At 35.2% G+C, this 14871-nt stretch overlaps 1 protein-coding gene across 2 annotated transcripts in view; it reads right to left on the bottom strand.

The window, feature by feature from the left end:
- ARHGAP42 (Rho GTPase activating protein 42) overlaps positions 1-14871 on the bottom strand; it is a 315580-nt gene that overhangs the window by 45606 nt on the left and 255103 nt on the right. For both annotated transcript variants that reach the window (XM_054438876.2, XM_063671373.1), the window contains exons 9-12: positions 9560-9660; positions 7580-7689; positions 2912-2990; positions 1491-1530 (exon numbers count right to left, since the gene is read on the bottom strand). In XM_054438876.2, the coding sequence (XP_054294851.1) occupies positions 1491-1530; positions 2912-2990; positions 7580-7689; positions 9560-9660 (330 nt within the window). The remainder of the gene's footprint in view (positions 1-1490; positions 1531-2911; positions 2991-7579; positions 7690-9559; positions 9661-14871) is intronic.

Genomic DNA, 14871 nt, shown 5'->3' with positions numbered 1-14871 from the left:
TTACACTCTTCTCAAATGCAATTTATACAAAAGATTATTTTTTAGGTAATTATTTAGAATGAACATTGAGTACATACAAAACTCTTACCATTTGGTTAATGTATCTGTGATTAGATAAAAGTTGGCAATAAAGGATTTTATACTAATCACTTTCCTTGATTCCAGTAAGGAAGTAAATGTGAGAATAAAAACTGGAAATAGTTTTTAAAAATATTATTTAAAAATAATTTAAAAATTATAAGTTATTTAAATTATTATTGAAACATCTTTTATATCATGAATTTTGTTTTGATAATTTCTGAAGTTAATCACTAGAAAGCATTTAATTCAGATAAAATAATAGGTTTTTTATACATTCAATATTTATAACTTTCAAATGAGTGCTTTCCTAGTTTATATTTATTCCATTCTAACTCGTATTTCCATAGCAATCTAAATGTCAGGGTTGGCCAGGCACAGTGGCTCATGCCTGTAATCCCAGCACTTTGGGAGACCAAGGTGGGAGGGTTACTTGAGGCCAATAGTTAGAGACCAGCCTGGACAACAAAATGAGACCTCATCTCTATTAAAAAATAAAAATAAAATAAATAAGAAAAGTAAATGTCAGGGTTATTGAGTTTGTTTGAAAAATAAATTTAGAAGCCAGAAGACAAAATCCACTGCATTACATAAAACTTGGAATTGCTTTCAAAGTTATATACATAACCCTAGAAACAAATACACAAATTAATTTTAAATATCAAATAAAATGACTATGTAAAGCACTTATGAAAATACCCTAAACTAACCACAGATAAAAGATAGCAAGAAGTTGGCAGGTAATTAAAGAGGATTCAGAACATGATGAAGAATATATAAACTGTGTTTATAAAGAATGGCTACAAACTAATGATTTAGTAACAATACAGTAAAAACATCTTTTCCTACATACACCATGTGTAATGACAAGGTCCTTATATTTTACATTCTTAGTCACCATCCACTAAAACCAGCAAGAAGTGTTTATATCTTTAGTCTTATACCTGTAAGAAAACTGGAGCAGAGAAAATAAGACAAAGAAGCTCTCTACTGTTTTATATATTCATATTGATAAAGATATATAAATACAGTATTTATATATAATTATATATTTTAGCTTGATTATATAATTATATATTTATTAATATAATAAAAATATAATATATAATTATATATTATATACTTTACATAAATAATCGAGCTAAATATCAACTTTCTCAAACCTCTATCAGAGATAAACAAAGGCATGTAAATAAGTAAACACCAAAGAAATAAAAATTAACTTTTGTTACTGTAACATCAGAAGTTTGTGGTTTTAACATGAGAAACATCTTAAATAAAAATGTCAAAGTTGCTGTACCATGAGATCAATGGTGTTACACTATTTCCCCAGAATACTTACAATCACATAATGCTTTTGTGCTAAAAGTGACTACACGATAAAATTTTAAATAACTATTAAAATGACTTACTTTCTTCTTTCTTGCTTATAATGGCAGGCAGAGTATAAATCTAAAAAACAAAGGATGTCCATTAGATACTTCCAGTTAATGACCCAGCACAAAAGATTAGCAAGGTGATATCTGTACACTAATACATGGAAAGGGTGTCTTGATTTCAAGGTCCTACAACTGCTGTGTCCACAGCACCATCTGTGTATCATCAACCAACTTCCTTCCTGTGGTTCAGCCACCCTCACTTCCCACTCCTTTTCCATCCGTGGCTGTGCTGCCCTGGACAAGGTTCTACCTCCATCTCATTTAAGCATCTTATTCTCTGCCCCAGTATGACGCATAATGTGCCTTTCTCAGGAAGTATCTCATAATGGATTTCCGGAATCGCTCCTTCTTCCAATTTCCTGCTTAGCATGTTCTCAATATACACAATCCTAACTTGTACATTGTTGGGCTAACAAACTATTCCCTAAATTTGCTCTAAGTCAGGGCTTCTCAACTATTTCTGGTAAAGAGTGAATTTTCTTTTAAATCTATTATTAACATTTGTGTAAAATATAATAAAATTGAAATAGAAAATAACAAAAAAATCAATGCAGAGTTCCAATTTTTAAATTAAATTTAATAGGCTTAAAATAACCCAAGTGGCTACATGATTTTCTAAAGGCTGAATCATGATTTCTGTACTGATCTTACTGTGGACTGGTAACACAGTTTGAGGGAGGGTCTCAAAGTCTGAGGACCACACTTTGTTTGGCACTATTGCTGTACAGGTTCTTTGCCATCTAAAGAATGGTTCTCAAGTAACAGGATGGCGACTCTTATTTCCTCTGTGTGTTCACCCTCTACTGATCTAGTAATAGTGTTCTTTAAGAAAACAGACAGTGATGAATGATTCGGCCTCATTTTTACGTAAGCCTTCCTATTTTTTGTAAGTAGACTATCATACAATTTCAAAATAACTATTAAAAATGGGGATATGTATGGAAGTGAAAATGTCAAGCCACAGGCAGTTTTATTAAGTTATAATTTTTTAAAATGGTCTTGATTAGAGAATCATTTCTTACCCTGAACCTTGTTCATCACTCTAATCACATGCCTAGCACAGGCCTTGCAAAGACTGGGCATGTGATCATTATTAACTGAATAAGATAACCTAATGGGTGGAGCCAAGGTGATGAGTGTAAGTAATTTTTTAAGAAGTAATTTTAGGGTTTTAAATTAGTCCCAAAAGTCCTCTTATAAAGTAAGTCAGAAAGGTAGAGTTATGTGCCATGAGTGAGACTAGGAAACCATAAAAGTCTCTACTCCCCCAATTTCCTTTTTTAATATTTTCAATTATACTACAGGCAAAACATTGTATACTATGAAAAGAATTTCCATACATTATAATTATTAGGACAATAAAACCTAAATTATAGAATGTGTCATAGTCTTACCGGTTCCTTCCCATCCATGGCTTCAAGCCAGAGTTTCCTATTAGCTTCTGAGAAGGCCTGTAACGTGATGATCCCATGCCTATTAAAAACAAATATTTTATATATTTACACATTTACTACTTTTTAAATTCTCAGTTAACTAAAAAGATAAAATTTGAAGGAAAAAAGTTGGGAGAAAAGAGAAATGAAGACAGAGGAGAAAAACATAGGAATTTTTTTAAAAAAGAAAAAGATCGAAGTATAATACTTTCAGAAAAATCACTGGGCATGCAAAAAATGTTTTTAATTCTAATGATCGCAGGTGATAAAATCATTAAGTGTTTTTGGTACAGGACAGTTTGAAGGAGACTAGTTTCAAACTATTTCCCTTGAAATGATCAAAAAGGATGAAAAAGTTACATTCTTCAAAGCCATCTATGAATTCCACAATATGAGAACTTGACCCTGATGTGGTGCAGTCTAGTCACTAAAAACAATTACAATTAATATGTAACAATGTAGAAAGCCTCATACCATAACTAGGTAATATGTAAAAAGACACTAAAACCAAAGCATCTCTCTATACCATGATGACAATATTGAAATGAATTCATTTAAATATAATTCTCTCCCATGCAGTCATTCTGAAATAGTTACTTGAGGATATACTTCAAGAAAGAAACAAAGACCAAGGGGAGGAAGGGAGAAAACTAGCATATGGAGGAAAAGGTATAAAATATTAGAAACAAAGGAATTAACTTAGTTAAACAGAAAATTGAGGGATCTGTGAAGAGGAACATTGAGATGAAAATTTTATTATAAATATTTTACAATTAAAAACCTGGAATGACAAATAATAACCTACATCTCTTCTGCAAACAAGAACACAGATCATGAGAATCTTGAATATATATCAAGATAATCTGATGTTGGAGAATTTAAGCCAGTGTAGTAATACCAACAATAAAATACTGAAAATCGGTATTTGTTGGATATTTACTATGTGACAGGCACTGTGTTATGTTTCCTTAATTCTCTCATTTAATCCTGAAAACAATCCTCTGAGGTGGGGACTTATTATCCTTAATTTACAGATGAAAAAACCTAAGTACAGAGTTTAATAAAGTGCTCCACGGTTATATAACTGGAATATGTTAAGAGAAAGCACTAACATGTTGGTATTTGTCTATATAGAAAATCCAGAAGTCTCTACACAAAACTATTAAAACTAATAAAGAGTTCAGCAAGTAGGTCAGATAAGAGATTGATATATAAATAAACTAACAGCGTCTCTATGCAGTAGTCTTAACCATTTAGGAAAACAAAATTCAACTCATAAAAAAGAATCCTATTCGAAATAACAATAAAAAGAAGGTACCCAAAAGTAAATTTGAAAAAAGATATGTAAAATATTTAAAAAGAGGTTAATTCCACACCCATTGAAAACTGTACTGCAACTTCAGTCAAAATCCCAAAAGGTATTTTGAGAAACAAGGGGAAACTTACTAAGTAGATCTTAAAAATCATAAGAACACAGGGCAAAAGAGTCAATATAGTTTAAAGCAGCCTAGGAATAGGGTCATTGCCCTACTAGATACAGGCATACCTTGATGTATTTCTCTTTGCTTGATTGAGCTTCGCAGATAACTGCATTTTTAACAAATTGATGGTTTGTTTGTGTCAACCCTGTGCTGTGCATGTCTATCAGCACCATTTTTCCAACAGCATTTGCTCACATCGTGTCTCTGTAGCACATTTTGGTGATTCTTGCAATATTTGGAATTTTTCATTGTTATTATATCCATTATGTGATGTATGAATAGTGATCTTTGATATTACTATTGTCATTGTTTTGGGGTGCCATTAACCATGTCCACATAAGATGGCAAACAGTCAATAAAAGTTGTGTGTACCACTGCTCCACTGACTGGCCATTTCCTCATCTCTCTCCCTCTCCTTAGTCTCCCTATTCCCTGAGATATAATAATATTAAAATTAGTCCAATCAATAATCTCACAATGACCTCTAAGTGTTCAAGTGAAAGGAAGATTCACTGTCTCTCATGTTAAATCAAAAGCTATAAATTACCAAACTTAGTGAGAATGACACATTGAAACCCAAGATGGCCTAAAAACTAGGTCTCTTGTGCCAATCAGTTAGCCAAGCTGTGAATGCAAAGGAAAAATTCTTAAAGGAAATTAAAAGTGCCATTCTAGTGAGTACACAAATGCTAGGAATCAAAACAACCTTACTACTGATATGGGGAAAGTTTTAGTGGTGTGGATACAAGATCAAACCAGCCATAACATTCTCTTAAGCCAATGCCTTATCCACAGCAAGGCCCTAACTGTCTTCAATTTTATGAAGGCTGAGAGAGGTGAGTAAGCTGCAGAAAAAAAGGATGAACCTAGCAGAAGCTGGTTCATGATGTTTGAGGAAAGAATCCATTTGCATAATATAAAAGTATAAGATGAAGCAGTAAGTGCTGATGTAGGAGCTGCAGCAAGTTACACAGTAGATCTAGCTACAATCATGGATGAAGGTGGTTACAGTAAACAACAGATTTTCAATGTAGATGAAATAGCCTTCTCTTGGAAGATGCCCTCATTTAGGACTTTCACAGATAGAAAGAAGTCACTATCTGGCCTCAAAGCTTCAAAGAATAGGCTGACTCTTGTTAGAGGTTAATGTAACTGGTGACTTAAAGTCAGAGTCAATGCTCATGTATCATTCTGCAAATCCTAGGGTTCTTAAAAATTATGCTAAATCTACTCTACCTGTGCTCTACAAAGGGAACAATAAAGGCTGAATGACAGCACATCTGTTTACAGAAAGGGTTACTGAATATTTCAAGCCACTGTTGAGACCTACTGCTTAAAGAGGTTTATTTCTAAATATTACTGCCCATTGACAATGCAATTAGTCACCCAAGAGTTCTGATAGAGATTTAAATGGAGAATAATATATTCATGCCTGCTGACACAACATCTATTCTGTAGCACATGGATCAAGGAATAAGTTAGACTTCCGAGTCTTATTATTTAAGAAATACATTTCATTAGGCTTTCACGGCCATAAGCAGTGATTCCTCTGATGGATCTGGGTAAAGTACACTGAAAACCTTCCAGAAATGATTCATCATTTTAGATGCCATTAAGAACACTCATTCCTCATGGGAGGAAGCCAAAATATCCACATTAACAGCAGTTTGAAAGAAATTGATTCCAACTCCCAGGGATGAGTTGGAGGGGTTCAAGACTTCAGTGGAGGAAGTTACTGCAGATGTAGCGAAAATAGCAAAAAAGCTAGAATTAGAAGTGGAGCCTTCTAGAAGATGTGACTTTATTGCTGCAATCTCATAATAAAACTTGAAAGGACTAGTTGCTTCTTATGGATGGGCAAAGAAAGTGGTTTATTGAGATGGAATCTTCTCCTGGTGAAGATGCTATAACATTGTTGAAATGACAACAGAAGATTTAGAATATCACATAAACCTAGCTGACCGTGCAGTAGGGCAGGGTTTGAGAGGACTGACTCCAATTTTGAAAGACGCCCTACTGAGTAAAATGCTATCAAACAGCATTGCATGGTACAGAGAAATCTTTGTTGAAATGAAGAGTCAATTGATGTGGCAAACTTTATTGCTGTCTCATTTTAAGAAAATGGCCATAGCCACCCCATCCTTTAGTAACCACCATGCTGATCAGTTAGCAGCTACCAACATCGAGGCAAGATCCTTCACCAGCAAAAAGATGACTGCTCACTAAAGACTCAGATAACCGTTCACATTACTTAAAATATTTTAAAATTAAGGGATGTATATTTTTTACACATAATGCTATTGCACACTTAATGGACTGCAGTGTAGCATAAACATAACTTTTATATGCACTGAGAAACTCAGAAATTTCTGTGACTCAGTTTATTATGATATTCGCTTTATTACGGTGGTTTGGAACCTAACCTGCAATATCTCTGAGGTATGCCTATAGCTATAGGCTGTAGTTTATGAGCATATATAGTAAGTCATCACATACAAAGGGTATACACGGATACACACGATAAGCTAGTGTATTCAGAATATTGTGGCAGTAATGCAGGAGAAGAAAGATAGATCATGGATTACAGAGCAGAGAGCAAGAAGCATACCCGTTCTTATTGTAAACTTAAATTATGAACTTAGATTCACGACATTTATATCTCTTCCAATACTTTGGGCTAAGAATACCCAGAACAGTGCTTTGCACACAGGAGGCATCCTGGAGGCATTAAACTTAGTTGGCTGAAAGAAGCTTATGGTATTCTCACCTGCGTCTTATTCCTTAGAAGCAAGGCCACCAAGCTTCAAAAGCCCACCAAAAGGCTGATCCTGGAGCCATGAAATATGCCATTGGATTCCTTCATGGTGATGGGGACCACGAGGCCACTACATGCACTTTCTCCTAATACAGTCATTTATATTGATTTTTCAGATTCTGCTTTGAGTGATGCTACTGTTTTCTAGCATCACAGATCTGATTTGCTTTTTCGAAAGCATCATGCAATAACAACAGGAAAGAATGAGATAAACATGTATACTGTTTTTTAAGACTAAAAAACACTTGAATGCTGTTTCATGTTTATATTTAAATACAGAAGGAGACACCGTTTAGCTTATGAAAAAAATAAAGTGAAAAGAAAAGCTCAAACCTTTCAACTACTTCTATGTCAAAGCAGAATCGTTTGTCGATTGAATCCGTCTTTCGTCGGATACAAGATTTTAATTTAAACATTTCTGGTGAGCTAGTAACAAGGCCATTCTGAAACAAGAAGAGTACCACAGTATTAACATGCTGACAAGTGAATTGGAACATATTAAATATGTGAGCTTAAGTTGCCATATTAAAATGTTTAACAGTATAGATAATGTATAGAGGTCACAATCATACCCTGTCTTTTTTTTATTCCTAACATTAGCTGTCCGATCATAATACATAAAACCATTTAATTAATGGCATATGAATGTTTTATTTAAAAGAATTATGTAACATGCCTGTCCAGTACCCTTCAACATATTTACTTACAATGTTAAATTATACTATAACGTACAATCCCTCAATTCTTAGATTTAGAAAACGTATGAAGTTACACAGTCACTGAACATCACAACTGGATATACAGAGTGCTTGTTAGGATACAATATTTGGTGCACTTAATCAAAACTCCTTGGATTGCAAAGAGATTAGTATCACATGTGTGTCTTTGTATTAGAACCTTAAATGATAACTAGCTCAGGTTTACAAGAGAGCTACTGAAATAATATAGTTCCAGTATATACATGATATAATAGTATTGCTATCATGTATATCAGGTTGGTGTAAAAGTAATTATGGTTTTCCCATTAAAAGTAATGGGAAAAAAGCAATTACTTTTGCACCAACCTAATACAATGTGATTGTTTTGCTGGTAACCCACTGCTACACTGCTACTAAAACTGACTCTCTGGACAAGATCCAACATAGGCCACATTCGTAGGAATTCTCTCTTGTAACTGAGATGCCAGTCTATTTGAAGGGGAACATTTACATAATGTATCTATCTTTGGCTACAAATGTCATCAATTTATTAATAGAACTTTGGCTTGGTCTACTTACATTATTAACTCACTGTCACATAAGTTGGATATACAGTAGTAACTATTAGAGTAGAAACTAGGTGTGTTATGGCACTTAACTTCCCAGGATGGTAGCAACTAAGGTTTCTTTTTTTCTGGTATGTTTTCCTTTATTTTATGTCTTTCAGTTTGAATTATTAGACTCTGATGAATGCCCAAGTACAATAAGTTTCAACTGATGTATTTGAGTATATGTCTAAGTTAGATCAACATTTACCTCTGCCATGATCTATACCACTAATTATCTGGGCGAGGCACTTACTTTCTACTAACTTTATTTCCTAATCTGTCAAAATAAGGCTGGACTAATTATCTTTAGTGTAACTCCCAGTTTTAGGATACTTAGATTGTGACCTAATTAATTCACAAGTTCAATCATTTGCCATATTCATACTTTAATTCACAAGAAGATTATATGCCACAGACAATAAAGCTCTCTGCAGCATTTCCTCAAACAAAGTACATTGTATTCTATACTGTTCACTAGCCATGTGAGACATTCAGTGACCAATTTACTTTTGGGGTAAATGAGCATCTATTGGTTTCTTCTGAGAAAGCTTGTTAGCCAGCATTTTGGTCAACAGTATGCAGTGCAGAAGGGGACAAGGCATGCAGGGGGCAAATGTAGCCTCCCTCAGAGGCCACTCAGGGGAAAGATACAGAATCCCTGAGCCTACTCCAGCCATTGACAGTCCCTTCCTGGGCTGCTAGCCAACCAACAGCATAGACAAATAACTCTGCTGCCAGAAATGTGAGATGACACCTCTGTAATCTACCGTAGGATCCCTACATTTAACTCGACTGCTTATAAATATGCCATGGCCAAGTTAAAGGAAGACCCTGGCTACTCTTTTTAAGTCATTCAGGTCACAAAAATGAGAGAAAACCTTTGACTTTCTACTTTTTTGTAAATGCGTACATGTTAACTAGAGAAACAAATGTGATTTTTTTGTTTTAATTCCATTACTTAAATAACCAACAGTTTGAAAAACAAACAAAAAATAAAACTAACTCACCATTTTCCCACTGGATTTCATTTCTGAAACACTCATTGTAAATGTTTTACTTCCCTTATCATATGTACAATAATGTTTAATCCATGTAAAACCAAGCGGTCCTAATGTAAGGAAACCAAAAAATTTCAGATTTGGTTAATAAATGATTTCTATCAAAGTTTGCACATTCTCCAGTGCTGTGATACACAACTGAGTATCTCCTATACCATGCTAGTTTGTAACATTTACTGTGCATGAGAAAGAACAGAGGGACAGCGGTATAGGGTAGAGTGTCTTAGAATCAGACAACGTGGCTTTGCTTGCAGCTCTCACACCTGCTTTGTAAAACTTGTGAGTTACTTTGGATCTGAACTTCAGTTACCCCACCTGTAAAAGTGGTATACTTGTACCCCACAGAGGTAGGAAGAATGAGGAATAAGAGTCCGAATTGTTTAAAATGGTCTCCATACTTCTACCTGTATTCTTTACTCTCGTAACTGTCAGAAATATATTGTTAAAAATTTAGCCAGGTCATTTCACTCCTTTGTTCAGAACCCTCTAGTGCCTTCCCATCTTACTCCCGATAAAAATCTAAGAGCCTATTATCCACAGGGTTCCAAGTGAGTGGCCTCCCATTCTTTTCCCCATCTCACATCCCACTGCTTTCTGCCTTGTGCACTCAGCTCCAGCTACACTGCCTGCCTTGCTGGTCTTTGAACACAATGAAGGCATTCCTACCCAAGGACATTTGCAGTTGCTGTTTCCCAGGCCTGGACTACTTTTCCTTTAGATACCTTTATGACTTGCACTGTTACCTCCCTTCAGGCCTTTTCCTAAATGTCACTTTCATAATATGGCCTTTCCTGGAGAGATATCTAAGATCTAAACACCCTCGCTCTTATACTAATCTCTCTTTCTTGATTTCATTTCTTCTTAGCGGTTATCACTGTCTGAAATATGATTTGTTTTACTAATTTAGGCCATTTATTGTGTGTCTCTGCCAGAAGATTTTAAGAATATATGTGAGCAGGAACATGTGATGTTCAGCTGACTAGAATATGAATTCTTAATCCTCACAACAGAGCCAGACATATAGTTGTCAGTCAATATTCACAAATGAATAATGAATAAAGGAATGAATCATGCATCTAAGACTACTAAGTTCTAAGACTTTACTGACCTTAGAGTTATTTCCCCTTACTCCTAAGCTGGAAAAAACAAATTCAAATTACTCTTTAAAATGAAAATAATTTCCACTATTTATATGAGAAGAATATATTACACATTATATGTGTAATGTTCACTTTCTTTTCCCCCAAAAATACCAGGTAATCCTTTCCCATAGCACCCATGTTATTGTCCAGTATTCTCCTTAGAGAATTTATCAGAGCGTAGAATGCATTGGTAGTTCAATGTTTCCATGACCAAGGTGGAAGACCTTCAGTTTTCCCATAGGGAAGTCGGGTATCCTGCACCCAAACACCATAGTGGGCTGAGTGGATTGAAAATGGAGCTTGTTTTCTACGTATTAATAGCATCTCCATCCAGGGACCCATCTTGCTTAACATCTGAATTTTTCTAGCAGCTACTATGCACATGTTTTTGCTGGCTTCATTTCAGAACCATGTTTAAAAGAAAGAAATTGAAATATAAAAAAGTACCTCTTGAGAAAAGTGTTTCATGAGCCATTTAATTTTTTTCGCCCTTGGTATTGAGTTTAATACTTAAGCCACTCCAGATTTTAAAATTACAGGGTGCAGCCATATACTTTATAATCACAAAAGATTATTACAATTAACTTCAATTCCATTTGGGGACCATTTCACACTATAATACTTAATAATACTTCTTGATAATTCTGTTACATGTGATGTAAAATACCTAAAGACTTAAGAGCTGATTAGGGGAAAGTGACTGGATAGAAATTCTCATATGTAATGACTTCATTATGTAGGTAGCAACATATGAAGCAATATTAGCTATAATTTTAAAATATAGCTGCTGCAATGCTCTGACGACATTTTAAACCAAAGACCCTCTTCCCCGCCTCCATCTGAAGTTCAGGACCCCCTGCATTTAATCCTCGAGTTTGCTGCAAACACATGCTGCTTTCTTTAAAGTTGACTGGCACTAGGCCAGGGCAGATGTTCTTAGACAAGCAATTCTCAAGTCCCTAAAGGTGTCTGGGAAAATAAAAATTGATTACAGCTCTAAAGTTGCAAAATAAAAGATGTTTAACTATTTTACTCAGTAATCATTTAAGGTTGCTGAAATGAATATTTGCAGTGTGGAAGGGAAACTAACATTCATCGAATACCTACTAAGTGCTCATATTTTATCTAAGAACCTTTTATATCAGACATTATAAAGAACATTTTAAGAAAACTGAGCCTGTGACCTACAGATGGCAATAGTTTCATCAATAGGGCATGTGACTGAAGTTGTTCTTTTTAGAGAAATGATATTTTCAAGCTATTTTAAGAATTAAATGAGATAAATATAAATTACAAAGAATAGTAAGAACCCAATAGTAAGCATAGTATTATTATTATTGACACTACCGAGAATAGAGACATTTTACATATGATATCTCTAATTCTTGCAGTATCATTATGACATGGGTTTAAATCCCTCTCTTTTATAAATGAAGCAAGACTGAGCTCAGAAAACTATTGGTACAAGTCACAGGTCAGCACAGGCATGGAATCCCAATACAGCTCTGACTCTGGAACCCCTGGCTCTTTTGGTTACACTGAAGTCTAGCAGAATGTGATTTAATGCATGCCTTGAGGTGGATAACATAAACACCACATGTTCAGGTAGAGTGGAACTCTGTGTCCAAACAATGAGCTAAGCCTACCCCATCACATCCATCTCCATTCATCACTCAATTTATGGCTTTGACATTTATTTGATATTGATCACTGGCTGCTAATTGTGTGTGTCTTATGCTTTCAACTACAGAATAAAAACCTTGAAGCCAAATATTTATCTCATTTTTGTCCCCCACAGAACTTATCCACCCAGTGATAGCAAGTGCACAATCGATACATCTTAGTAAACTGGTTAGATTGTTTTAATTGTAAACGCTTTCAAAGATCCCAAGTTAGAAAGGGCTTTAGATATTTGCTCCTCATATAAAATAATTCCAAAAGCATATAAATATATTCCTTTTTCTTTATATCCCTTGCCAAAGGGAATAGGGGAAGATGATAGGTGGGAAAAGACAGGAGGAAGGGATTATAATGAGGCAAGAGAGAACTTCTGAAGGTGATAAATATGTTCATTATGTTGTAGTGTGGGGATGGCTTCACAGGTGCATGCATGTGGCAAAATTTATCAAACTGTATGTTTTAAACAGGTGCAATGAATTTATGCCAATTAGACCCAATAAAGCTATAAAAATAATGCAGGCAGATACAGATCAAATCAAGATGGAAATTGTCTTGGGGGAGGAAAAATATCAACAAAGAGAGTGTTAATAAGGAGAATTGAACTGTGAGACCCTCCAATTCAGACACTGCTAAGGGTTCATCAAAACAAGGACACAACCAAAGAAGCATTTTAGAAGGATCTGAGGGAAGCACTGTAGAAGATGCATTAGATGATGGGCAAGCCTGGAGGCAAAGGGGGAACAGTTAGGAGGTCACTGCAAGGGTCTCGCCTGGGCAAAGGCAGTGAAGATGGAGAGAAGGTATGGAATCAAAGCATATCAAGAAGACAGAAGAGACAGATTTGTCCCAAGGCTACAGCGAAGCACCGGTGCTAAGGACAGATTGCCTTGACTTCTGTAGCCTAGGAGAGTGAGGGGTGCCATTAGGAGAGATTTAAAAAAAAAAAAAAAACTCAGAGGAGACGTCAGTACCACGATGGGCTTTATCATCAGTCTAGAATGACCCAGAGAAGTTAAGCATCTTAGAACAAAAGATACCAACATCAGGTAAGCGCATGAAACACTGCACTTAGTCCATCCATGAAACCCTCAAATTATTGAAGGGCCTATGCTTATAGACTGACCCAAATGTCCAACAGCTTGACAATAGGTAGGCAAACCATGGTTCCACCCAGTGGGTGCACTCACTACGAAGCAGGACCAAATATGATATATTTGAAGATTATGTACAAAATAATATTGCAAGCTAATCTAAATCTTTTCTGTTTAGAATAAAATATTGTGTGCCCACAAAGATTTCAGCAAGTGTGTAACACCTAGAAAAGTATTCAAGAAATAAAACATAATCAGACCACAATGAATAAAAAATCCAAGGATGGTACCTCCTCTACCACTTTCACATTTACTGCCCTCACTGGCAACAAATTCTTCCAGTTGGACAAATATTTTATTGGTAGAAAATGTGAGCTCCTCTCAACATACGGTCACATGAAGGTTCTCAAACCTGTACAAAATCATTTAAATATTCAAAAATTTCCTTAGAGTCCTTTCCAGGCTTGAGTAAAAAACATAACAATAAAAAAATAAAAAATAAAAATTTCCTTAGAGTCCTAAGTTAAATCTATATACCCTATTGACAAGCCAAGGGATTGGTAATTTTTCATGAACTGGGGGGAGGGTAAAAGCTACTTATTATGCGCTAATTATGGAGTACCCAGGCAGATCACTAGTTTTATCATGTTTAGATATGAAAACAGTAGACTGGCCAAGGTAGATAGTTATGAGAGAGAAACATTCTAAAACCCAGATCTCTTGATCCAGTGTTCCTCTATCATCAAGTCCATGCAGTAATAAATGTCTGCAGAGTCTGCTGGATCAAATCAAATTTGTGTGTGTCCTGCTCTCCAACAAATGAGCATCACTTAATCATGCTGCACATACAGTATATCAAAAGCCTTTCACATTGGTCCACAATGGGCTGGAAACTCACACAACTGTTTCTTCACCAAAAACAGCACAAGAATGACGCCTTAGGGCACATCCGGTTTGAAAGCATTAATGTAGTCAAAATAGTCCAACTAGTTCCACTTAATGACAAGTAACATGCACAAAAAACTCCAGTTATACAAGTCTGAATGGCTTTTTAATATTTTTGTGAGAAAAATGTCCTTAGTGTGAGGCAATTATAATAGTGCTCTATTGGCTTTGGTACTTATTTCTGAACTTCAGGAAGTAAAGAGCACCAATCTGACATTACCGTGATTACCAATTTTATGCCTGAAAACTGACAGGGCACAAAATTAAACAAAATAATGCTGTCAGAGGGTAAAACTATTATCACAGTCACCAGGATGATTCATACCAGTAAAGGCTTTGGTTTGCAATTTTCCGTGAAACTTCAAGTTGAGATTAAGTATCACAATTAAATGCTAAAACTGAA

The sequence above is a fragment of the Pongo pygmaeus genome, chromosome 9 (genome assembly GCF_028885625.2).
Source record: "Pongo pygmaeus isolate AG05252 chromosome 9, NHGRI_mPonPyg2-v2.0_pri, whole genome shotgun sequence".
Taxonomy (NCBI): domain Eukaryota; kingdom Metazoa; phylum Chordata; class Mammalia; order Primates; family Hominidae; genus Pongo; species Pongo pygmaeus.
Note: the sequence above shows the minus strand (reverse complement) of the source record. Positions and strands in the feature narration are given on the sequence as shown.